General features: G+C 40.8%; 1 protein-coding gene across 15 annotated transcripts in view; it reads right to left on the bottom strand.

Annotated features, from left to right (window-relative positions):
- Positions 1–26,046, bottom strand: part of Vps13d (vacuolar protein sorting 13 homolog D) — a 255,741-nt gene that overhangs the window by 194,038 nt on the left and 35,657 nt on the right. For all 15 annotated transcript variants that reach the window (XR_002389017.2, XM_004863532.4, XM_013065081.3 and 12 more), the window contains 7 exons: positions 24,351–24,483; positions 16,117–18,330; positions 14,734–14,885; positions 12,853–13,884; positions 9,088–9,178; positions 6,944–7,070; positions 5,035–5,215 (listed from right to left, as the gene is read on the bottom strand). Coding sequence is in view for 14 of the 15 variants with exons in the window: in XM_004863532.4 (XP_004863589.2) it covers positions 5,035–5,215; positions 6,944–7,070; positions 9,088–9,178; positions 12,853–13,884; positions 14,734–14,885; positions 16,117–18,330; positions 24,351–24,483 (3,930 nt within the window). In the remaining variant the exon portion in view is untranslated. The remainder of the gene's footprint in view (positions 1–5,034; positions 5,216–6,943; positions 7,071–9,087; positions 9,179–12,852; positions 13,885–14,733; positions 14,886–16,116; positions 18,331–24,350; positions 24,484–26,046) is intronic.

Raw genomic sequence — 26,046 nt, 5'->3', positions numbered from 1 at the left:
CCGATATTAAGAAGAAAAGGGAACCTCCAAACATTTATTTCTTTAAAAAGTAAGAAACCTACCTACAGTTAACATCATGTGCAACTGTGAATGCCTGAATATTTTCCCTACAAAGCAAGGACATACAGTCTCATCACTTCTATTCAACATGGACCCATGTAAAAAGGTAAAAATAAGAAATAAAAAGATTATCAGTTGGGAAGGAAAAAGTAAAACTCTTGTTTGCAGACAACCTAATCATCTATGCAGAAAATCCTCAAGAATTTAGAGGAACTAGAAAGGCCAGGGACTTAGCTCAGTGGCACTGTGCCTGCCTCATAAGCGGAAGGTCCTCAGTTCGGTCCCTGGTACCACAAAAAAAAAAAAAAAAAAAAAAGAAGTTAGAGGAACTAGAATAAGGAAATTTAGTAAAGCTGCAAGGTACTAAGTCAACAGGTCAATACAAAAAAGCTAATATTGAGCCGGGGATTTAGCTCAGTGGTTCCGCCGCCGCCTGCCTCACAAGCGCAAGGTCCTCAGTTTGATCCCTGGTACCAAAAACAAAACAAAAAAAAGCTAATATTGAGGGCTGGGGATTTATTTAGCTCAGTGGTTCCACCACCTGCCTCGCAAGCACAAGGTCCTGAGTTCGATCTCCAGTACCACCAAAAAAAAAAAACAAAAACTGGTAATATAGAGCCAAACATGGTGGCACATGCCTTGTAATCCAAGTACCAAGGAAGCTTAGGTAAAAAAATCACCATGAGTTTGAGGCCAATGTAAGCAACACAGTGAGTTCAAGGGCAGCCTGAACTATATATATAATGTGAACCTGTCTCAAAAAAAAATTTTTTTGGTACTAACCATGGATAAATTTAACTAAACGCGTAAGATTGGCACAACCCAAAATATAAAACAATGCTAAAATTAAAATTAAATGGACAGCGATACCATACTCAAGGAGCCAAAAATCTCGGTATTGTTAGGATGTCAATTTTCCACAAAATGATCTATAAACCCAATGTATTCCAAGCAAAATTATTATAAAAATTGACAAGTGACCTCTAAAATTCACATGGAAATGCAGAGAATGTAGAACAGACCAAATAATCTTAAAGACAGTTTCTTACATTAAGCTTACAGTCATCACAAGACTCAGTAATTCCTCTCCTAGTTATTCACTCAGGAGAAACAAACCTCTACAGCCACATAAAGACGTCAATGTAAATGTTCACAATGGTTTTGTTTTTCATAGCCAAAAACTGGAAACCACCCAGCTGTTCTCAAGTGGGCCAGTGATAAGCACTCTGGGTTACATTCAGACAATGGAATACTACCCAGCAATAAAAAGAAAGGAGCTGCTGCTGCCCAGAACAAACCGGATGGACCTCAAAGGCATCTTGCTAAGTGAAAGAACCCAGACACAAATGACTGCACAGTGGGTAATTTCACTTACACAGAACTCTTTCTAAAAGGCAAAACTATTGTGATAGTGAGCAGAGCCAGGGCTTCCGGAGCACAGGGGTTAAGGCAGGAGGATGCTTCCTTTGATGTTAGAAACGTTCTAACTCTTGACTGCAGTCATTATTTACAAAACTGCATACAATTGTCAAAACTCATTGAATGGTACACTTTAAACTGGTTATTTTATGTAAATTCATCACAATAAAGCTGGCAAAAGTATACTGTATTAATAAATGAATAATTAATAATTACTGAAACTGTTATTTAATTACTTGGAAACTGTTTCTTCTATATTATACTGATCAGTAGAAAGAATATAAAGTAGGAACAAGACAGATACTATAATTGTCTACCTTTTGCTTATCCATATTTTTAATCTCCTATTTAAAAAGTATTATTTTGGGCTGGGGATTTAGCTCAGTGGTTCCGCCACCTGCCTCGCAAGCGCAAGGACCCGAGTTTGATCCTCGGTACCAAAAAAAAAAAAAAGCTCTAAAACGTATTATTTTAATTGGCAGATAAAAATTATATATAAATTTGTATTACTTTTTAAAAAGAGAAAGCTATAAGGTCACAAAATATTTTTTATAGGTCAAGTACATAAGTCAAAAAAATTTACAGACAATAAATACTGTTTTCATTTCCTAAGTATATATGGCTTCATTATAAATACCTGGCTATTGCCTTTGTTTTCAAGTACATTTTAGAATTATAAATTAAATCATATTCATTGTAGAAACTTTAGAGGAAAAAAGCAAAGAAAAGAAAACTGAAATCACCCCTAATCTCACCTGCAGAGATAAATCCTGGTGCCATTTTGTCAGGTTAGCATAGAAATTAGGGGACTCTGACACCTAACTACCTGTAAGTGGCAAAAGCCAAACTCCAGATTTTTGTCCCAACATTTCTAAATTGCAATATCACTTCTTAGCTCCATCAAAAATCTGCACTCCCTGCCAAAAGCACTGGCATATATCTGTAATCCCAGCACTGAGGTAGGCTGAGGAAGGATGATTACAAATTTAAGTCCCATCTGGGCAACTTAACAAGACCTTGTTTCAAAATAAATAAATAAAAAGGGCTGGGGCTGTAGCTCAGTCTAAAGGTCCTGGGTTCAATCCCCAGTACTACAAAAGAAAAATCTGTACTTATGCTGTTTAGTGAATAAAGAAATTCAACAAATATAAAAGATGTAAAGTAGAAGACATAGGAACATTGTATTTCTCAAGTAAACTATAAAGGAAATATTTATATTTAGCCAAATCAGATCTAGTACAATTTATATTTTTGGCTTGTTGTTGTTGTTGTTGTTGTTTATTTGGTACCAGGGACCGAACTCGGGACCTTGCACTTGCAAGGCAGGCAGCGGAACCACTAAGCTAAATCCCCGGCCCACAATTTGTATTTTTAACAGTTCAAATATCAAAATTAAAAGAAATTTAAAATCACACTGGTTCACAATTTACAAACATCAGAAAATCAGAATGAAAATCGTACTATTAGGGATGGGAGCCCAGCTCAGTAATAGAGCAGAGGCATAGCATGCCAAGGTCCTAAATTCAACCCCCAGCACAAAAAGAAAAGAGTACCTCTGTAAGTCAAATACACCTGTCACCGATTCAATATTCGAAGAAAAGAAACTTAAAGTTCAAAGTAGCCTCTTAATCTTACCATATGAAAGTAGGTCTTTAGCTCTCTCTGTAAATCTAAGTAATCCAAACAGGTAGATTTAAAGATTCTTGAGCAGATCAGCTTTTCTCAAAGCCCCCATACATCTTTAACAATGTTCAAGACAGAAAGACATTCCTTTGTGCAAAGGATTTACCTCAGTGGGGCTGCGCCTGCCTCGAAAGCACAAGGTCCTAAGTTCGATCCCCAGTACCAAAAAGAACAAAAACAAAAACAAAACAAGACAGACATTCCTTTGATTTTCTACTTGTCTTATTTAATTTGATAAAGCAAAACGTACCCCAGGAAGTTAGGCCCAATTATTCGGTAAAGCACAAGGGTCTCATTTCCTAATGCAAACAACTCACAGTACGATTTACTGCCATTTAAACCATATGTGTAAAAATAATTGACTTAAACATGCTAATTCTAATGGACAACATTTAGCAGAACTGTACTAAAAGTCACAAAAAGTATACATAGCTTTCATCAAACAATACCATTTATAGAATTTAATCCATAAAAATACTTCAAAAGTTAAAAAAAAACTGTGCCACAAAGATAATCATGGAAAAAAGAACAAAAAAGTTAATCATGGAAGTATTACACATAGCATGAAAAAGTCAAAGCAATTTTTTTTAAAGGTTAAAAAAATAGAGGAAAAAATAGGGAAATGGGGGCTGGGGATGCAGCTCAGGGGTTGAGAATATGTGCAGCACCAAAAGACACACCCCATTCATATGTAACTAGGGGTCGTTTAGGATGTGAAAAAGGGGGAGTAAAAACAATTAAGATGTGGCATAGAGAAGGGCCGGAGATTTAGCTCAGTGGTTCTGCCACCTGCCTTGCAAGCACAAGATCCTGAGTTCAATCCTCGGTACCAAAAAAAAAAAAAAAAAAAAAAAGATGTGGCATAGACATGTATTAAATCCCCACAATGAATGCAATCATTACGTACTGCAAACATATACTGATAAACACTTTTTCTATTAATTTTTTCAAAAGATTAAGATAAAGCCAGGCATGGTAGTGCATGCCTGTGATCCCAGCACTTAGGAAACTGAGACAGCAGGATCACCCTAAGGTCAAGGCCAGACTGGGCTACACAGTGAGTTCAAGGCCAGTCTAAACTACAAATCAAAGGGCTGAGGATGTAGCTAAGCAGCACCGCGTCTGCCTGGCAAGAGCAAGGTCCTGAGTTCTATCCCCCATACAGGAAAAAAAAAAAAAAAACCTACTTTTGAACTACAAAGCAAGACCTTGTCTTAAAAAAAAAAAAGAGAGAGAAAGGGAGAGAATAAGATAAAAATATTATTCTTTCAGGCTGCGGCTGTAGCTCAGTGGTAGAACATTAGCCTGCCATGCATAAAGTCCTGGGTTTGATCCCCAGCTCCACACAAAAAAATTAAATAAATATATATGTTATTCTTTAAATTTATGTTACTCTTTCAAACTATGAAGTTGACAGGCATATGTATTAACTTTTCTAGACTTAACTATTTTGTAAATGGAAACACAGGTGTTTCTTCTGGCCTACTATGTACCATGAGAGATGACCAGGGCATTAAGGGTGCAACTGGAAAGTTTGGAAACTTTTAATCCATTGCAAAGGAAACAAAAACCACTTTAGGACTTACCACTAAAGTCCTAAAGGGCCCAGACGTCTTAAGTGTTATTTGTAAATTTCCTGTATATTTATTACAGAAAGCTAAAGCTAAACTTTAAGCAGAATTACAGTAAAATGTAACATAATAACTAAGGAACAAAGCTCTCCAATGACTAAGCTCTACACAAAGGACACATGAGTACGTATAAATGACCTTCACTTTTTACAGTGAAATTTTCCAGATGTATCTCTGCAGGATAAAAGTTCTATTGATAATTCAAATCGAAAAAGTGACGTGGAGAAAGGAAGCTACTCACTGTCTGGCCCTCGATAGCAGCTCGCTGGCGGCCCAGGACATCTTGCAGCTGAGTGAAGTGCTGAATGAAGGCCACCACCTCGGCCTGGAAGCGCTGAGTGTGCACATACTGCACGGAGGCCATCTGCAGACTCACCCGCATGTCGTGCTCCCTCCGGAGCAGAGGGTCAGGCTGCCCATATCTAGGGTGAGGACAAAGATGTGACCAAAACCACAGTAAGACACAAGTCAGGGCTTCCCTAGACAACAGCCTCAGTAGTTCAACAGAAACCTCCACAAATGGATCCCTTCTCAAGCAATGTGCGTAGGTGATTCCCCAGTGTGCCATTATATCCAGGGCTGCAGGTACTGGGCAGCTCCAGGCCTGGAATTCGACCAAAGGCCACCTGTGCCTCTGACCTCCTTCCACCTTTCTTCTCTGTCCTTAAGGGAGTTCCTGGCAGACTGTGACAATATGGACTTGAAACATAATGATAAAAAAGAAGTCTATGAACTAGTAGGTAAAGAAAACCAGGCCTCAGAACCAGTGTTTCTGGAAAAAACTGTCTTCTGGAGGCAGAAGTCTTCTTTTTACTTCAGTGAAATGTTGATCAAGGGAAAATGAACTCTTGATTTAAATCAGAAGACTTTTATAATTTTTAAATTCAATAGGGCATGATACCATAAAACTAAGAAATTATTAGACAGCATATAGTCAAAATGGGGACAGAAATTCACATTTGCTAAGCATCCATTTTGTGTCAGAGAAGTACAAGAGTTTTACATGAATTATCTCATTTACTATAGAACCACGCCACTGCAATATGTAATACAAACAAATCAATCGCAATTCTCATGCAAGCGTGGTAACGTTCTACTGGATGTATGGTAGCCCTGAAGAGGTCCTGGGACTTGGTTTTGTTTTCTTTTTTTTGCAGTACTGGGGACTGAAGCCAGAGCCTCGCACATGTTATGCAACGGCTCTAACACTGAGCTATATCCCCAGCCCAGAGGTATCTTTTAGAAGTTTTCCTCAATCCTAGATGAACATTAAAAAGGGGGGAAAAATAGACTAACCATCAGCCTAGACCAAGTAAACCAGAACATTTAGGGGCAGACCTGGACATCCATATTTTCCTACACTTTTCAGATAGAAAAGCACATTTAAAATTCCCTATCGTTTGAGAAAATCATTCTTTAAAATGCAGACAGGTGTAGAGATGCCTTCTAAAATCTAAAATAAAAAAGGACTCAAAAAATAAAAAATAAAATAAATTTTAAAAGGACTCAATATAAATCATGTTTATAAATAAAAATAATATAATTTATTAAATCATTCCAGAACTCTGAAGAGCTACATGAAAGCTTAGAAATGATCTAAGTCCCTTCGTTATTTAGACAGAAAAACTGATGCACAGAGATTAAGTGACTTGCCTGAGGTCACAGACATTAGCCAGCACGAGGCCAGGCCTTCTAATAATCAGACTGATTTCAATCATTCTGCACCTATTTATAACGCCTGAACAGCCCACTTAAATACAGATCCTCTTTAATGAAAGGCACTATCAGTCATGACTCCTCACAACTAGATCTTTGCAATTTTACCTAAGAAGGTAAGATTTTCTTAAACTTCTCTTCATTGGTGAGCCAAGAAGAATTTTAACACATTCACAACAGGGGTGTAGGTCATACATCTTGCCGCCGGGTGGCTTGAACCACTAGTGGCACCTGCTTTGCTGTCCCATCAGGAGGCTTTTCATTAATTTTATTAGTAAAAAGACTGATAAGTGATTAGATCTGTTTGTACCATCGAGGTACAAGCCACCCAACAGGACAGTCTTGCAGGTGCCACCAGTGGTTGAAGCCAGCAGCAACGTGCCACAGCAAGTGATTACAAACCACTGTCAAGAAGGAGAGGATCGGTATCTTACTTAAAAGCCTGGAAGATGAGCGCCTCTTCTCCACTCGTTGTAAACCGTTCTCTGTAGAACTCTCCATGGGCTGTGAGGTCACTCAGAGACAGACTCCCGAGGCTCCCCTGCAAGGCCAAGTCTCCCTCTAGGGTTGTTAGAATGACATCAGATTAGTATGTATCTCTTTTCGTCATACACTGTTAGCATGTTGGGGACAAAAAAATCAAACTAAATGGCAGAAGCAAATTCTCATACTCCAGAACACCCAGAAATTTACTTTATACAATATTTCAGAGTCTCTACACCAAAATCCAAAGAGAGTTGAAACCTCAGGCATAAACATTAAGAGGGAAAGAAATTAAAGTAAACGCGTACACAATTTAAAGGACAAAACATTTACAAATACAGATGAAAACATAATCCACTGTGAGTTATACCACTAATTATAAATTAATGACACAACACAAGGCCTACTAATTGCATTATGGATACAAGAATAAAAGAGGAGTTTTAAAAAAAATAAAAATAAAAAAAAAATTTTAAAAAAAGAATAAAAGAGGAGTTTTAAAAAAATAAAAATAAAAATAAAAAATAAAAATAAAAATAAAAATTTTAAAAAAAGAATAAAAGAGGAGGGCCAGGGATGTAGCTCAGCAGCGCAGCACCTGCCTGGCAAACTCAAGGCCCTGAGTTCGACTCCTGGTACAGAAAAAAGAATAAAAGAGGAAGCATCAGAAATATGTCAGGCAGTCAAGCAACATTAAATGGGTTTTACCACAGTTTAATAAAAGAACAAAAGCAAAGAGGCTGACAAGACACTGGAGACAGGGATTTGAAATGTGGCTGATTTACAGTAGTAAAGCCTGGAAGGGAGGTAGGGGAAGAAGGGACAACTGTGTGGATCTGAAAGGGAATATTCTGAATTGCTGCTTCCGTGAAACAAGATTTATCACTATTATTACAGAACTGTCACTACAGCTGCTAAGGTGCACATGTGGCATGCTGCTGCAGCTCCCAGTGAACTGAAGGCATATATTAATTTTTAATTCCTAATCTCCTCTGACAAAAAATACCCAAGCTTCTCCCAGTCTTAAAGACCAATCTCTTCTTGTAAGCTTTTCTAAAATAATTTGCAATAGGGGCCAGGCGTGGTGGCACATGCCTGTAATCCCAGGTCTCGGGAGGCTGAGGCAGGAGGCTTATGGCAAGTGTGAGGCCAGCCCGGGCTACACAGTAAATTCAAGGCCACCCTGAATTATATAGCAAGACTCTGTCTCAAAAAGACCAAAATAAATAAGTAAATGAATTTAAATAAACTAAAATAATTTTACACTACATGTGAAACTTCAATTTTCAGTTCATTCCTTCCCCAAATGACAGTCATTTCTACTACAGTGTCAACATTTGAGTTTTGGGGGTTTTTTTGGTTTTGTTTTTTTTTTAACATTTGAGTTTTGTAATCTCCACTCCTGGATGATTACATATTCTTTACGGAGGAAATAATATTTTAATACACACTTTATAAATCTCTACTATTTAGACTTCATGTAGTTAATCGCTGTGTTCTGATAAAAGTTTCAACCCATAGGACCCCAGTAGCAAGAATGTCAGCTTTGCTACCCTATCCTCCTGAGTAACACCATGCAGGTCTTTTCTGGGTAGCTCTCCTATCCAAGACTACAGACCCAATGACTTGCCCAGAGACAGCTCTGTACTATACACCTGTTTTCCAGGTCTAGTTATTAATGTCCCCTGTCATTCTCAAAAATATCCCAACTACTAAATCAGCCAGGCATGGTGCCACATGCCTGCAATCTCAGCATTCAGGAGGCTGAGGCAGGAGGGTTGCCACGAGTTTGAGGCCAGCCTGGGCTATATAGTGAGTGCAAGACCAGCCCAGACTGCACAGTGAGACCCTGTCTCAAAATCAGATTCTTAAGGTAGAAGTAGGAGAGGAGCAAAGGAAGGTTCTTAGCATTTTTAACAAGCTATCTATTCTGATCCAAAAGCCAGTATTTCAGGGCTCATACCATAAATTATGGCCAGACCAGAGACCACAATCAAGCCACTGAACCACACCTTACTTAGCATGGAAGGACAACTGCATTTCTGTGGGGATGTTCAAACACCAGCTTTTTCAAGTTTGATTTTTCCCCACTTACCAATCATTTCCAGGTGTGCTGCCAATTTGGACACATTCGCTTTAGCGAGCTCACTGGTAGTCTTATTCAGCACGAGAGAGAGTGAATGAACCTAGGAATGCAGAAGACAAAGCAAGGCCAATATTACGAGGGGGAAAGGGGCATCTTTCAAAGAAAACTGCAGAACAACATCAAGGAAGATGCAGAAAGGCTTGAGAAATTTGTAGGTAAAGCTTTTCATGATGTCAGTTTCATTTTTGCTGTGTCCACCCAGTCAAACCGTGACCTGCTGACAGAGCTGACGGGAAAAGAGCCCAAGCAAGCAGTCCAGTTCCCAGGCTCCGTGGTGTCTTCCCGACGCTCACCTCGTCTGTGATCTGTTAGTGATGCTCTACCTACAAAACAACTTTCCCACTTTGGTATTCACTGTAAACATTGCACAATTCTGCAGTAACTCAGATTTATAAGGTAAAGTATCTTACCTAAGAAATTTATCAAGGCAAAATGATAAAAGTGATTTAGAATCCTGCCCAATGCCTTTGAAAAAACATTTAGCAGAAGCTTCTGTTAACCAAACAGGATTTCATCTAGGAACCACAGCAAAGACTCCTCCTTACTGCGGACAACTATAAACAGAAGGAAAGCAAAATCTTCTGTCTTAGGATTGGCATTCTTTAAATAAATTTAGTATTGTAATTATAACCACTAAAAAGATTTATGTGTCTCAGACTTATTGAGTTAGGTCTCAAGCTATTTTGCTCTGAAAACCACCACTGGTTGAAAACCAGGCACTGGTTGAAGAGAAGGTGGGAGAGGGGAGAGACACACAGTAATTGAATCTCAACCTGCAGCTCCCGTTCACCGCAGCCAAGGACAGAGACTCTGCCTTCCTCATGCTTTAATCCGCAATGCCCACCAAGAAGTGGGTGCTCACCAAATGTCCCGTGAATGAATGCCTGGGAGAAAAAAAGATGAGGAAAGAAAGAAGGAAAATAGCAAGAAAAAAGGAAGAAGGAAATATATTTCTAGAATACGGCAGGGGGAAATAGAGCAGATTTTTATGGCTGGAGCAAGTGATGCTGAGCAGGGCAGCTCCAGTTCCCTTGCAGTATGATTTTTGGCAGAAGCCACAGAAAGATCTGAAGGCATCAAGAGCATCACAAAGGGGGAAAATAAGAAAAACGTGTTCAATCACCAAAATAACATATCTACTGGGTCTAAAACTGCACTGTTTGAAGGAGTCCAGCCATCACTGCCTGAATCCACTCGTAGCATGAGCCTTGGGGTCACTAAAAGAGGTGATGGTTCTCAGAGCCCTCGGGCCTTGGGTAACAGGAAGCACTCAGCACCACCTGGGACAAGACCTTACCCAGAAGCTACACCTGAATCTGGACCTAGGAGTAACTTCCATTTCCAAAGACAAGAGGCCAACGAGGTCAGATGGCCAAACAAGGAGAGACAAACCCAGATTGTAGGACATTCTCAAGACACCAACCTAATCTGTCTAGAAAGTCAAATGTGTGGCCAGAATAAAAAGGAAAGGGGGCTGGTTTACTTTAAGTAAAAGAGAGTTATAAAATGTAATGGCAGGCTGTGTGTGGCAGTACACACCTATAATCTCAGCACTGGGGAGGCTGACGTAGGAGGGCTGCCATGAGTTTGAAGCCAGCCTGAACTACACAGCAAGACCCTGTCACAAAAAAACCAAAGGGGAAAAAAAATATGATGGCAAATATAACATGTGAACCTTGGATCCCAATTCAAAATATTTTTATGAATTCTCCTGCAGATGAAGAAACTTTGGCTGAGGAAAGCATAATATTCAGCCAAATCACAAAGACCAAAGGAAAACCGTAAGTATTCTTTAACCTGTTCACTTCTCTACAATCCACAATAAAGGGGCATTTGTGAAAAAAGCAGAAATCTGAGGGTGGAGCGGTAGGTGTTAGATAATACCAAGGCATTTCTGTTAATGTAGTTAGACGTGACCATGTATTGTGGTTATGTAAGAAAATGCCCATTCTTCACTAGAAATGAATGCGTAAGTATAACTAAGTGAAATGATGTTATCTGGAATCTGCTTTAAAATACTTGAGCAAAGACAAAATGGGAATAAAGTAAATGTCATGAATTACAAGGTTGGGTGCATGAGGGTTTGTTATACTCTTTCTCTATGATATATTTGAAATTTTTCACAATAAAAATATTTTTTAAAACTTATTTCAAAAAGTACACTGTTAGGGCCGGGGATTTAGCTCAGTGGTTCTGCCGCCTGCCTCACAAGCACAAGGTCCTGTGTTAGAGCCCCGGTACCAAAAAGAAAAGAGTGCACTGCTGTGGGCCATTTTCCTAGTCCTGTCCTCCAGCAGCAGCAGCCCCTCAGGTGCATCCTGCCTCAGTACTGCAGAGGGGCTTCCTGCAGCAGACTGGGACAGGTACTCTTTCTGCACCAAGCTGGATGGCTTGGGAGCCCCTCAAGACATCAACAGGTTCTTGTATTTGGAGTCTGGGTTCTTCTCTAGTTAAGTCTTCCATCAGCAGAGACCACAGGGCAGTCTGAATGGATAAGGTCTGAGGATAGTCCTTACTGAATTCCACCTCAAAGTCCTGAAACTTCAAGCTCACAAGGACAAGGTCCGGGGCACAGTCGTCAACACACGAGGTCTAACCAGGCTGCAAACGCACTAGGCGCAAGGTGTCAGGGGCCTTGGAGACTCACCAGCCACTGAGAAGGAAAGGAAAACTAGCCCCCGGCCCCCACGTGCTTCCATTTCTAGAGGAAAGAAGCCCACTAACCAGCTGGGAAATAAGACAATGGCCCTGGAAAAACCATGATTCTCCTCCCTGACTTCCCCCAAAAGCGCGTGCGAGTCCACCCATGCCGAGACACAGAGATGAAGCAAGGCGCATTAACACAATCAGCCACTGCTTGACAATGGGCCTGTGCACCCTGAATGGCCAATTCAGTCTGACTTCATATCGTACTGTCCACCACACACAGCAGATAGCCTTAAAGCCAAATGCCATCTGTTTTATGGTTTTTTAATATATTTACAATATGAGTACCAAGGACAAGTTACAAACTTGGTAATCCATGGGATTATAGGGAAAACAGTAATGGCCACTCCTCAATGAATGCTTACTGTGCGCCACATATGTTATCTCACTGAATGAATACTCAACAATCCTACAGCATAGGCGCCACTGAACATCCCCAGTTTACTGATGACAACTTGAGGGGAAAAGAGGTCACATGATTTGCCCAAGGCCACAAAGCAATGTATAATTATGGGGAAACTGCCAGGATTCAGAGCCAGGCAGTCCAACTTCAGACACTTCATTCCTGAATAACAACAGCTGTATTCTTGCCTTCGATGAAAACAAGGATTTGGAGAGAATGGGGAGATAATAATAAAAAGCCACACTTGAAAGTCACTGATGCACTAGACACTTTGCCTGGTGCTTGGTACACATTACCTCACTTCCTTATCTTAGATGATAGATTTGGAAACTGAGACTAGAAAAAGCAAAGTAATTAAATGGATTACACAGCCCAAAAGTAAGATAAGTCGTTTAAACTGCCTATTTTCCCTGCCTCCAGATTGAATTTACACCAAAACCTTTTCTAAAATCTTAGTATCTACCCTTCTATAGCAGACACCCAGAAGACTACATAGCTCTCCTGCCAACAAAAGCTACTTTCCACAATAAATGCAAAACACTCACATCTAAATGAACAGACTCAGGCTCATTTTTAGAATGCCATGGAGCACAAGTAACTGATACCTTGACGTCCAGCTTAGTGTTAACTGGATCCTGCAGTGCAGACTCTGGTGAGGCGCTGGACTCTGACCTCAAGCTCTGCAGAATGTCCTCTGGTGGCACTTTCATTGCATGGTTGTCTGCAGTGGAGCCGATGCCAAAGAAGTCCAATATCACGACCCAGGTTTGCAGTGTGATCAGCACGTCCAAACAGTTAAAATCAACATCAATGCTCCGGTTAACACGGTCATAACTGGAAGAGAATTCTGGGTGTTTCTTATCTACCAAGAATATATTGATGTGGACCAAGGAATCATCAAATTTACTCTTTCCAGCAAGTACCTTGGGCTCATCTACTGTTGGAGACGGAGGTGGGGTCAAGGGATAGTCCTTGTTCAGGACTTCCTTTTGCTTCTTCCGGGATGCAGAGGCAGGCCTCTGGTACAACTGGAAGACATTAGGAGCTTCCTCCATGTGAGAAGGGAGAGACCGAGGCATATCAGGGTACTCCACATTGGACACTGAAGGGCAAGACTGGGACAGGTACTCTTTCTGCACCAAGCTGGATGGCTTGGGAGCCCCTCGAGACACCATCAGGTTCTTGTATTTGGAGTCTGGGTTCTTCTCTAGTAAGTCTTCCATCAGCAGAGACCGCAGGGCAATCTGAATGGATAAGGTCTGAGGGTGGTCCTTACTGAATTCCACCTCAAAGTCCTGAAACTTCAAGCTCACAAGACCTTGGGCTCCCAAAGTCAGATCTCCACTTAGTTGAACTTGGAGCTCAGATATACAAAAGTTGGCTTGAATCTGAGTAAAGGCTTTGGCTTCCTTCACAGACAGGGACTTCTGAGAGGTGCTGGAAAGGCTGGAGTGGCTGAACAATCCGTTCTCCTTCCTCTCCACGGAAGGTTCTCCGCAGGTACTGAGGACAGGCAGAGGAGAACTAGGGCAAGGGGAGGAGGCAGCACTGGCTGGAAACTTATTCAGATCTTCACTATACACGAGGTTGTCCAGTGTTTGCAAAACCTGCTCATATACATGCTTGGCTAACACCACCTGCACTCAAAGGGAAAATTCAGTTACTCCACTACTTATATTAACTGCACTCAGGTGCAGTCTTCATAAATTTCTACAGTTGATATTTCTGGGTTTTCCACAAGATTTTTTTTTTCATCCCCAGTACTGGGGATTGAACTCAGGACCTTGCGCTTGTGAGGTAGGCTCGGTACCTCTGAGCTAAATCCCCAGTCCTTTCCATAATATTTTAAGTTAGTTGATAGCAAGGATTATCTCTTTCATTTCTCTTCTGTCCTGTGTTTGTCTTGTTTTTGTTTTTGAGATAGGGTCTCGCTATGTAGCCCAGCCTGGCCTTAAACTCATAGTAAACCTCTTGCCTCCGCCTCCCAAGTGCTGGGACAGGTAAGTGCCACCAACCCCACCTTTTACCTCTTTCTGCCCTACCTCTACTCATGAGGTTCTTCCCTAGCACTTCACAGAATAATCTACATACAGTAAATGTTCAGTGATCGTTGACTGTGTGCCTGAATCAGCAAAGCCACTCTTCCTAACCACAAGAAATAGCTGCAGAAAATGAAGAGAATACTGCCTAAAGACCAATGTGGATACACCACAGGACTGAGAAACAAGACTCCTGCCTCTAACACTGGCTATCACCACCAATTAGTGGAACAACTAAGTTTAGCATTTTTTAAATGATAAAGATAATGAGCCATGATTATTTATGTTTCCTTTCTCTTTACTTTCTCCTTTTTTTATAATGCTCTTTGCTCTACTTTCTGTAAAAGAAAATTTTAAAAATTTAAAAGAAGTGGCATCTCAGATAAGAGACACTCAACCTGTGTGTGACCTCAACTGCCCTCACATGAAAATCAATTGCATGATTACCTGAACCGGATTGACAAATTTTCCTTCGATCTTCATGATGCTAGCTGTTCCTAGGTCATCTGGACTAAGGGAGAAAGTTAATTCAGATTCTCTCTCTACGGGGATCTTCTCCAGTTTAAACTGAATGGTGGTGTTGTTCAGTATGTGGAAAGCTGGCAGAAGAGAGAGGAAATGACAGATTGTTAACATTAATATCTACTTTGCTACTGCAGATCAAATGAAGAGTATATAAAATAGAACCCATGAGTTACTCTTAGATCAACAGGCAAATTAGCCTGGCTCCTGGAGGCTCTGATTGAGGGAAAACTTTGATGACTATCCTGAGACCAAACTAACAGGCAGAGGTACAAGATAAATTTACAGGACATGGACACAAACACACAAACAAGACAACACAGTATTTTCATGGCATTTTGTACTTACCAGCTTTAAAATATGCATGGTCAACACGAACCCAGTACAGAGGCTACATTAAGCTTCCCTTAGTATCCCAAACTGGTTTTCCAAACCAAATTGCTCATCCTTACCTAGCTTTCAACTATAGATGGATCCCACTCACTGAGCCTAAATCAGAATCAAGGATCACACAGGCTCTAAGTAAATAACTTTTACCCAAGCGGAGAAAGAAATCTCTCTGCAAGTATGTAAATAAATTGGTAAAGTACATCTGAGAGCCAATCATTTCTTCACCAATAAATACAGTCATGCCCAGGCCTAGAGCTCACCTGACTGTTCTGGAAGCCAAGACTAACAGATTGAGCCGAATTTTAGCTGACTGGATCCAGAATACAAACACAAGAATTTCATTCCTAGAACCCCGGGTCAACCCACTGCAGAAGATGGCAGAATGTCAAAAGGAGAATGGAATATGCACAGGCTACATTTCATATTGTTTATGTCAATCTCTTCAACTATCTTGGGCTGCAATATTTAACTAAGAAAAATCTACAGCCTAGCACAAGAAAATCAGATACGCTTGCCCAAATGAAACAATAGTTTAACAGAATCCATCCACTGAAGCATCCTTAAATGAGCACTCACCCGATTTCAAAGGGTGAGACTGAAATGTTTTTCAAAAAGTCCTTATTTTGCCTAAACAATATTAAACGAAAAAAAGGTAGCCGGGGATTTAGCTCAGTGGTTCCGCCACCTGCCTCGCAAGCACAAGGTCTGGAGTTCGATCCCCAGTACCAAAAAAAAGGTAAAGATATAACAACCTACTACACGAAGCATTTTATTACAATCCTATTATGATTTCTAAAATATTTACTGAGGATAATTCTAAAAGAAAATGTTTGGTTGTTGCTGTTTTTTGGCAAAATACTGCATGAGCTGGGTTTTGAACCTCTAAATAAAATGAAATGGAACCTTTATGCTGCTCACCTTGACCTCTGTGCAACGATTCAAAGAAATCATGCCGTGTGAAGTGCGCTTCCTCCTGACTGTTGACACTGGCAGACCCGGCGGGGAGCCAAAATGTCCGATTTACTTCAGACCCAGCACTTTCTCTGCCTGCCAATTGAGTGCAATTCAAAGAATATAGTCTAATGTCTTTGATCTCTACCTGCAGACGGTCACTTCTCGATTCATCATCTCCTGCCACAAAATTCTGGATGCATATCTGTCCCAAGTGTCCTACCAACAACTCAGGACTCCCAGGCTTCCGAGGGATGGAAACAACAGGCGATTCAATGTTTATGTTCAAGATTAGCTTTACAGTGTCCACATGAGACGAAGCCAGGCCAAACCCATATATTTCATTTTCCTCCAAGATAAAGGGTTCCCGTGTCTTCCTTGGAGTTTCAAAGAGTGACACCATCTCGCTGTACTCAGCGGTTTTGGTAGCTAACACAGTGGTGACTTTGGTGGCAGCACTTTTCAGCATGCTTCGAAAGTTTTCCTCCAGTTCATCCATGGATAAGGTCAACTCCTTCAAGAATTTAGCTGAGTGGTTATAATGCAAGGAAGCCATCTTCAGGTTGAGAAAACACTCCTGTTTAGATTTCTCAACGAGTGTGAAGCTCAAAGCTTCAGTAAGGGCTGCGTCTTCCATTCTGACAAACACGGACTCAAAGTAGCCAATGTCACTGACAATATTTTCATAGCCTACGGAGTTACCAATACTGACAACATACTGGTTCTTAACACTGTCTTGTGTCAAATCCACAAGCTGCAAACAGCCGAGAGAACCGTTCATGTCAAAGGTGCTCCCCATCGAGACATTGACCTTGGTGCCACCTATACTTGCAGTTGCAATTTTCCTGCCATATTTCTCTCCATTTGCCATTCCCACTGTCCGAAGGAGTAGTAAGTTAAGTCTATGGATTTCTACTGCAACTTCAGTGTTTTGTTCATATGTAGACTGATATGTCCCTTGTTCTCTAAAGCTTCTTTCAAAATCGGTCATTAAGGGCTGAGGACTCAAATCATCCTTCTCCTTGGGGAAGGATTTTTGAAGAAAACCAATCAGCTCCACAATTGTCTCAGGATTTAGGATAATATCCAAATTATTGACCTGTACGGAAATCACCTGAAGAGTGCTGTCCAAGTTCATTGACGGGCACTCTGAACTCACAAATTGATATTCCAACTTAATAAGGGACTCTTGTTCTTTGGTGAGAATTTTTTCAAGTGGAACACTGGTTGCTGATCGGTCATTCGGGGTGGGTGCCTCAGTCACACAGGCCATGTTAGGTCCAGAGACAGGAGACTGCGTCCTGCTATCCCGGAGGCTTCCCGTTGGGATATCGAAACTCAGGTTCTTATGTGAGGCCATTAAAAGGTCAAAGTCAGCGCCATAGGTCTGCACTGTGTCCACCAGGAGCAAACCGTGAACAGTCAGGGAGATTTCAGCATCATAAGGCCTTTTTACAAAGTGCGCGTTGGTACCAAACACCTTGAGCACAGAAATGTACCGGCCATTGCTCTCAACACCAAGCTGCATACAGTTAACTTTAAATTCAGCCAACAGGAGCTGCGACTCCACCAGAACCTCCCGGGTGTGCTGCTCCACCATCACGATGCTCTGGGTTAAGTTCATGACTGAGTCCTGCAAGCTTCCCCGCTGTCCTTCTTGGGGGAAAATCTTCTCTTTAATCAGAGTGTCAGAAGTCCTCATTTCTGGGGTGGTAAGGATAGCAAAGCAGTTCTTCAGGGCAGATATCTTATCTTCATTGATGTGGATTTTTAAGTCTGGCAAGTTCCCTGACAGTACGGCCCCTGGGTACTTGGGATCGGAAGTATAAATCAACCTGCGTTCTAACTGAAGGTGAACGTTGAATTTCTCTACCACATGGGTGGGGCCCACATCAATATCCTGAACATGCTTCCAATTGTCTTTCACACGTCCAACCATGATCTGGAGGTCCAGGAATGACAGGGAGTACCTCTCGTACATCTTCGTACTCATCAAGTGTGCTTGAAGCTGTTCTTCACTGAATTCAACTCCAGAAAAGGGAGGTGTTTTCTCTCCGTTACTGCTGCCTATCTCTGGAGGTGGGGTATTGGGAGGGGTGGCAAGTGGAGTCTTATATTCATCATCACTAAACTCATTCTCTTCACAACCTGACCTGTCCCCACTTTTTCTCCTGGAGTCATCTGCAGATAGAAAAGAGAAGTCTCAAAATACACATCTGCTATTTCCTTCCTCTGTCCCTCAGTGTAACAATGATGAAAAGCAGAGCTTCAGCCAATCCCACTTCTTTTTAAAAAATGGATGAAAACTGTAAGCATAATATTCTGTATTTGCCATTTATTCAAAGTGAACTTATCTTTCAATTTGGAAACCAAACCACAGGGAATCAACACATAAGGCCGTGAGAAAAGCTGGAGCCCTGCTAGGCCACAGGCACAGGCTGAGGCGCTGCTTCCCCCGCTGCTGGGCAGCCTGCTGCGAGCTGCTGTCACTTCTTTCTCTTTTCCACTCAGTGTGCCTTCTGTTTCCCACACTAGAAATGTTCTGAAAGAAGAGGGGCCTTGGCCCACGCCAGAATCTGTCCCGCAGATGCCAGCTGCCCTGCCAGACCACGCCGAGTGGTATCTGAATCCACACAGCAGAGGCGCCAGGGGGAACATAAAGGCCATGGTTATGAGCCCCAGAAGATAGAGCAGAAGAGAACAGCAGACAGGGCCTCTCTGAGGCTCCTCAATGAAAACTGAAGCCCACTGGGAAAGTGAAGAAAAACTTCATTAAAAGCACACTGGACCGTCGGGGTTGGTAAGTTGGTGGGATCAGCACCTCCCACAGAAACCTGGACTTGCTTAGGGGGGAGGACAGCAGGAACCTGCAGTAGAACCTTGCACAGTTTAATCCTGCAGGAGGTCGGGGGCCTCAACTTGGACCTTACAGCCAGAAATCAGCCTGAATCTCAGTAGACTACAGCTGGCTTGCTGAGACTAATTGACTTAGACCCACACATTGCTGCCCGCATTGTCTACCAGGACAGAGACATATCCTGAGCGGAAACTTTTGTTTTGGTTTATATATATGTGTGTGTGTATATATATGTGTGTGTGTGTGTGTGTGTGTATATATATATATATATATATATATATACATACACACACACATATATATATATGTATATATATATAATTTTTTTCTTTTTTTCTCTCTCTCTCTCTCCCTCCTGGCTCTATATTTCTCTCCCTCTTTGTTTCTGATCCTGTCCCATTTTGAACTGTTTCTCTCTCTCTGTCCTCTTGACTGTCACTATTATAGGAAGGTGAATACAATTTCTAGCTTCCCTATTGTCAGTTTGTTCTGTACTTGTCTCTGTTCTTTCGCTGTCTTTTCCTCCTGTCTTCAACAGATTTCCACAATTTGAGTGATCTTCCTGTGTCCTCTAGCCTCACCTCTAACCTTTCCCTCTCCCTCTATCTCTCTATCCATCCCTCCCTCCCCAACCCCTTCTAAATCCTTACCCCAAAGAGAAAATTTGCCATATGGAAGGGTTTACTTACTACAAACATATTTTGGGTTGGCCCTAGATTTTGATCTAGCCCACACAGTTAAAGGTGACAAATTAACTGCTATCATAAATTGTCATTTTCTAAGCTGTGTTTGATGCTATTATTGATGCTGACTATGTCAACTGGGCTAAAGTGTCGTGATTGATCTAATCAGTTGCTCTCCCTGGTATAATGAAAACCAGATTGCCTAAGATTCGTTAGAGACTCAAAGCCTAAAAAGTCCAGCTATAGGGGCCGGGGATTTAGCTCACTGGTTTCACCGCCTGCTGCGCAAATGTAAGGTCCCGAGTTCGATCCCTGGTACCAAAAAAAAAAAAGTCCAGCTATACCTGGAAAATATCTCTGAGGAGCAATCACTCCATAGGGGCTCTAAACACCAGTAATAAAGATACTCACAATAAGAAATACTGGAGTATCAGCCCAGGAATTAAAGCAAAAAACAGCACCAACAACAGAATTAAAAATGAGAAGACACCTTGGCAGGACACAAACCCAGACTTCCAGGTCAACAAAGGCACATTCTGGGGGAAATGAGGTGGAAAAATATGGTAATCAACCACCTGGACACCCTGAACTGATAGCACAGGAAGTAACAAAACAGATGAATAAGGCTCTAGAAAAATTCAAAACAAGTAATTTCCCATATAACAACAGAGATGGTGAGCAGAGTGAAAGACATGATTAGAGACTCTAGAACAGAAACAGATAAAAAAATAGATGCGCTCAGGCCTATGTTGGATGAATGCCCAGCATAAGAAAGAAATGGAGGCGGGGGATTTAGTTCAGTGGTTCTGGTGCCTGCCTCACAAGTACAAAGTTCCAAGTTTGATCCCCGGTACCAAAAAAAAAAAAAAAAAAAAGAAATAAAGAAATGGAAATCATGAATGCCCAACACAGGAAAGAAATGGAATCCATGAAACAGATTCAAACAGATATCCAGGAGATTAAAAACTCCATTGAAAGTATGCACAGCAGATTAAGGGAATGTGAAGATAGAGTATCAGATACAGAAGACAGGATTACGGTTAGTGACCATGAAAACAGAGATTTCTTAAAAATAGTAAGGAACCACGAGAAACCAATCCAGCAGCTGCTAGATGATGCAAAGAAGAATAAAATAAGACTGACAGGAGTCCACGAAAAAGCAAGAGAAAGTACAAATGACATAAAAAAAACTGTTCACAAAAGAAACAAAACCTGTTCACAGACATAATAGTAGAAAACGTCCCAGGCAAAGGTAGAGAACTGCACATACAGACAAGTGAGGCATATAGAACTCCAAATAGCCACGATCAAAAAACAATCTACACCTAGACATATAATAGTCAAGATCCCAGAAACCCAGCAGAAGAACAAAATCCTACAAGCAGTTAGAGAAAAGAAACAAATCACATACAAAGGAAAGCCCATCAGAATCAAAGCAGACTTCTCAATACAAACCCTCAAGTCAAGGAGAGCCTGGAGTAAAGTATTTCAAGCCCTAAAAGAAAACAGTCTCCAACCTAGACTGTTGTATCCTGCAAAATTATCTTTCAAAATTGATGGGGAAATTAGATACTTCCATGACAAAGAACACCTGAGAAATTTCATGAACATCAAACCAGCACTCCAAACAATTCTAAACAATATCCTAGGAAAAGGCAATGAAGGTCACAACTCCAGGAGGCCCAACAGAGTGAACCTACCAGGCGAGGCAAGAAACTAAAGGGAAGGGGGGGAAATAAAAAACTAAAAGAGCCAACAATGGTAAAACATCACGACAAGGATGAGTCAATATTTATCAATTATGATCATCAATGTTAATGGCCTCAATTCACCAATCAAAAGAAACAGACTGGCAGAATAGATTAAGAAGCAAAATCCAACAATATGCTATATACAAGAAACACACCTAACTCAAAAAGAAATTCACAGACTGAAAGTAAAAGCATGGAAAACAGTTCTCCACGCCACAGGAACCCAGAAGAAAGCAGGGGTAGCAATCTTATTTGCAGGCAAAGTAGATTTCAAACCAAAACTAATTAAGAGAGACAAAGATGGTCACTACATGCTTATGAAGGGAACAATCTAACAGGAAGAGATAACAATAATAAATATATATGCACCAAATACGAATGCCCCCAACTATATAAAACAAATATTAGTGGACATGAAAAACCAAATAAGCACTAATACAGTTGTAGTGGGGGCCCTCAATACCCCACTGACACAAATAGACAGATCATCTAGACAAAAAATCAATAATGAAATTCTAGAACTGAACCAAGCTTCTGAACAAATGGACTTAATACATATCTACAGACTGTTCCACCCCACAAAATCAAAATATACATTCTTTTCGGGTACACATGGGTCATTCTCCAAAATAGATCACGTGCTAGCTCATAGGACATGTCTAAGTTAATGTAGAAGAATTGAAGTTACCCCCTGTATATTATCAGACCAATAAAACTGGAGATCAATAGCATAAAAAACCGCAAAACCCCCACAAATACATGGAAATTGAATAACACTCTCCTGAACAATCAATGGGTCACAGAGGAAATTAAAGAAGAAATGAGACAGTTTCTACAAGTAAATGATACTGCCAGTACAGCATACAGGAATCTATGGGACACAATGAAAGCAGTTCTACGAGAGAGTTCCATAGCAGTGAATGCCCATATTAGGAAAACAGAGAGAACTCAAATAAATAACCTAATGCAGAACCTCAAGCTCCTAGAAAAAGAAGAGCATGACAAACCCAAAACTTGTACAAGAGAGGAAATTATAAAGATCAGAGCAGAAATCAATGCAATGAAGACTAAGAGAACGATACAAAAAAATCAATGAATCAAAGAGTTGGTTTTTCAAAAGAATAAATAAAATTGATAAACCCTTAGCCAACCTTATCCGAAAAAGGAAAGAAAAGGCTCAAATCCATGCAATTAAGAATGAAAAAGGTTAAGTCACAGCAGAAATCCAGAGGATCATCAATACCTACTTCGAGAACCTGTACTCTAATAAAATGGAAAACACAGAAGAAATGGACAGATTACTAGATATATACGAATTAACTATAAAAATTCTAAACACCCCAATTACAATCAGTGAAACTGAAAATGTAATTAAAAATTTACCAACAAAGAAAAGCCCAGGTCCTGATGGCTTTACTACTGAAATCCTGATTTCTGCTACAACATGGATGAATATTATGTTAAATAAAAGGCCAGGCATAAAAGGCTGCATATTGTTTCATTCTATTCATAGAAAATGTTGGAATAGGTAAGTCCATAGCAATAGAAGAAAAATCAGTGATTGCTGTAAGCAAAGGGAGGAAGATACGGGGAGTGAATGCCACTGAGGCTGGAGTTTCCTTTTAGGGGATGAAAATGTTCTGGAATTAAATAGTAGTGACAGTTGAACAGTTTTACCGATAAACCAAAAATAACTGAATTGTATGTTTCAAACTGTGAATTATAACCCAGTAAAGTTGTAATTTAAAAAGTAACAGATGGGGCCAGGGATTTAGCTCAGTGGTTCCGCCGCCTGCCTCGCAAGCGCAAGGACCCAAGTTTGATCCCCAGTACCAAAAAAAAAAAAAAAAAAAAGTAACAGATGGCCAGGCATGGTGGTACACACTGGCAATCCTAGCACTCAGGAGGCTGAGACAGGAGGATCACCATGAGTTCAAGCCCAGACTGAAGTATGGAAAGACCCTGCCTAAAAACAAAACAAAGCAAAAGTAACAGATGGAACTACAGCAGTGGAGCCCATTGGCAGCGGCCTCCAATGAGAAGGCAAACATGGGCACCAAGTGCCCAGATGAAAAGGATGAGTCCTCAGTAGGCGATCTGGGAAGCTTTTCATCTCTTTAATGCTGATAGACCAGGACTATCGATATTAAGGAAGTAAAGACGGCAATGAGACCCCTGGGCTTGAACCCAAGAAAGAAGAAACAAGAAAATGATAAGCAAAATTGATAAGGAGGGGACGGGGCAAGTGAATGTTAGTGACTTTTACTGTGATGATTCAGAAAATGACTGAGAAAGATATCAGGGAAGAAATCCTGAAAGCTTCCAAGGTCTTCCATGATGACACTGGGAAGACAGGGAGTTAGGCAAGAACCTGACAGATGAGGAGCTGCAGGAAATGACTGATGAAGCTGATAGACATGAACATGGAGATGGAGACGGAGACGGAGAGATCAGTGAGCAAGAGCCTCTATTAAAATCAGCCTCTTCTCTTCTGCCGCAAGCACACATGACTAGATTTAGTGCCTGCCATGTGTGAAATCTGGCTTTTCAGAATGTTCCTCTGGCCCCCGCCATTTCCCTGTTAACTTTAGCCATGACCTTGAAGCCAAATTATTGGACTTTCAGAAGTATTCTTTGATATTAAAGTGCTTTGTAAAATGAAAAAAAGTAACAGATAACTCTGGAGTTTTAAATGAGATACTTATATTTATATTTACATTTATATTTATATTATCTGGCTGGAGATGTAGCTTAGTGGCTGAGCACTTGCCTAGCATGCATGCACAAAGCTGTAGGTTTGATCCCCAACACCACAATGTAACATTAGCATGGAAGTTACATAAACCTTTCACTAAGTGCTACTTAGAACAGTTCCAGATATGTCTTCATTACTTCACGCCAGCACTGTACCTTGGGTATTGGTCAGCAGCATTCTTCCTAGATCCACAACAACTAACACAGGGTTCTTGAACTTGAAATCATCAGGAAATATCACCTGTGGGGCAGAAATATCCAGGCGCACACTCCACCGTTTACTCTCCTCCTGTGAAAACGAATGCGCTCAGTTACACTGCGGCCAGACGTGACTGCTGTGCTGCACAGCTTTCTAGCGGTGCTCAAAGACTCCTGCAACCCCAGCCAGGGCTGCAGGGTGATGTGGTGTCCACCGGATTAGGGCACAAACTTTCAGATGAATATATTAAAATGATTCAGGATTGGACATAATGCTACACTCAAATGTCTGAAGTGGAAAGAAAAAAATGAGCAAAATACTGATTGGAGGAGCTGTTTGTTTTTGGATGATCCATGATTTTTTTAAATTTTGCTTCTAATTTATAGGGCTTAATACTTTAAAAATATTACAGAAATTATGAAATTCAAATAAAAATAAAAATCCTAATATTTTTCCTGGCTATTAATAACATGAACTTTCATGTCAAAATATCATGCTTTGCGCTGGGAATTTAACTCACTGGCACCACATCTGCCTCCCGAGTACATAGTCCTGAGTTCCATCCCCAGTACCAAAAAAAATCATGCTTTGAGGTTTGAAATATAAATAAACATCAACTCAAGAATTTGTAAATTGCTCTTCCTTGCAACTAAACATTAGCCTCAAGTGTATCTACATAAAAAGCTAATTTATATAAATGTTATCAGAATGAACCCTCCCTTGTCTAAGATAAAAAGTAGCTACCACCACAACTTGTGTCGAAACACACACAAAACACAGGATTGTTCTCCATCCAGTATCACAAACCCCCGGTATCCTGCAAACTCCTCCATCATACTGTCCATCACTCCAACTGCCCCATCTACCACCGGATCTGGGCACTGCACCTCCACACCACAGTCTGTCCTGTAACAATGCTTCTCGGCTCTCCCTGTCTATAGTACCTCACACCAGCAGGCCAGCCAACATCACAAAGCAACCCTATGCACAGGAATAGAAGGTGGGCGTTAGTCTATCTGTTTGTATTTTGTTAACAGTTAAGTAATAAGGAGATGATCGTAAGTGAAATGTTCACAGAATATCAGGTCTGGAAAATGGAAAGAAAAAAAATTAGTCTTGAAAATAGTCCCAGTGCCACTGCCTGCCTCGCAAGCACAAGGTCCCAAATTTGATTCCCAGTACCAAAAAAAAAAAAAAAGAAAAGAAAATAGTCCCAGATCACAACTGCCTGGCAGTGCAAGGTCCTGAATTCAATTCCCAGTACTGAAGGGGGCCAGGGATTCCCAGACTGGTACCAAGAAGAAACAGGATCTCATGACATCTTTTTTTTTTATTTTTAAATTCAACTTCGGGCCAGGCATGGTGGTATACATCTGTAATCCCAGCCCTGGGAAGCCTGAGGCAAAAGGCCAGCCTGGGCTACACAGTGAGTTCAAGGCCAGCCTAAACTACATACCAAGACCTTGTCTCAAAAAACCAGACAGATAGACAGATAGAAAGAAAGAAAACCATAACAGTGAGAGATATGACATTTTCGTTTCATGGGAGCTGAGGATTTATGTTTTCAGTTCACTTCATCAGTAAAACTGATAAGGCAAGCCTACTGAAAGTAGGTAACAAACTTTTCAGAAAAAAATGCTTACCTCCTACCAC

Source organism: Heterocephalus glaber, unplaced genomic scaffold (assembly GCF_053883595.1).
Source record: "Heterocephalus glaber isolate CG9 unplaced genomic scaffold, H.glaber_assembly_v1.0 deba00001447, whole genome shotgun sequence".
NCBI classification, from domain to species: domain Eukaryota; kingdom Metazoa; phylum Chordata; class Mammalia; order Rodentia; family Bathyergidae; genus Heterocephalus; species Heterocephalus glaber.
The sequence above is the reverse complement of the archived record's forward strand: the minus strand, read 5'-3'. Positions and strand labels throughout refer to the sequence as shown.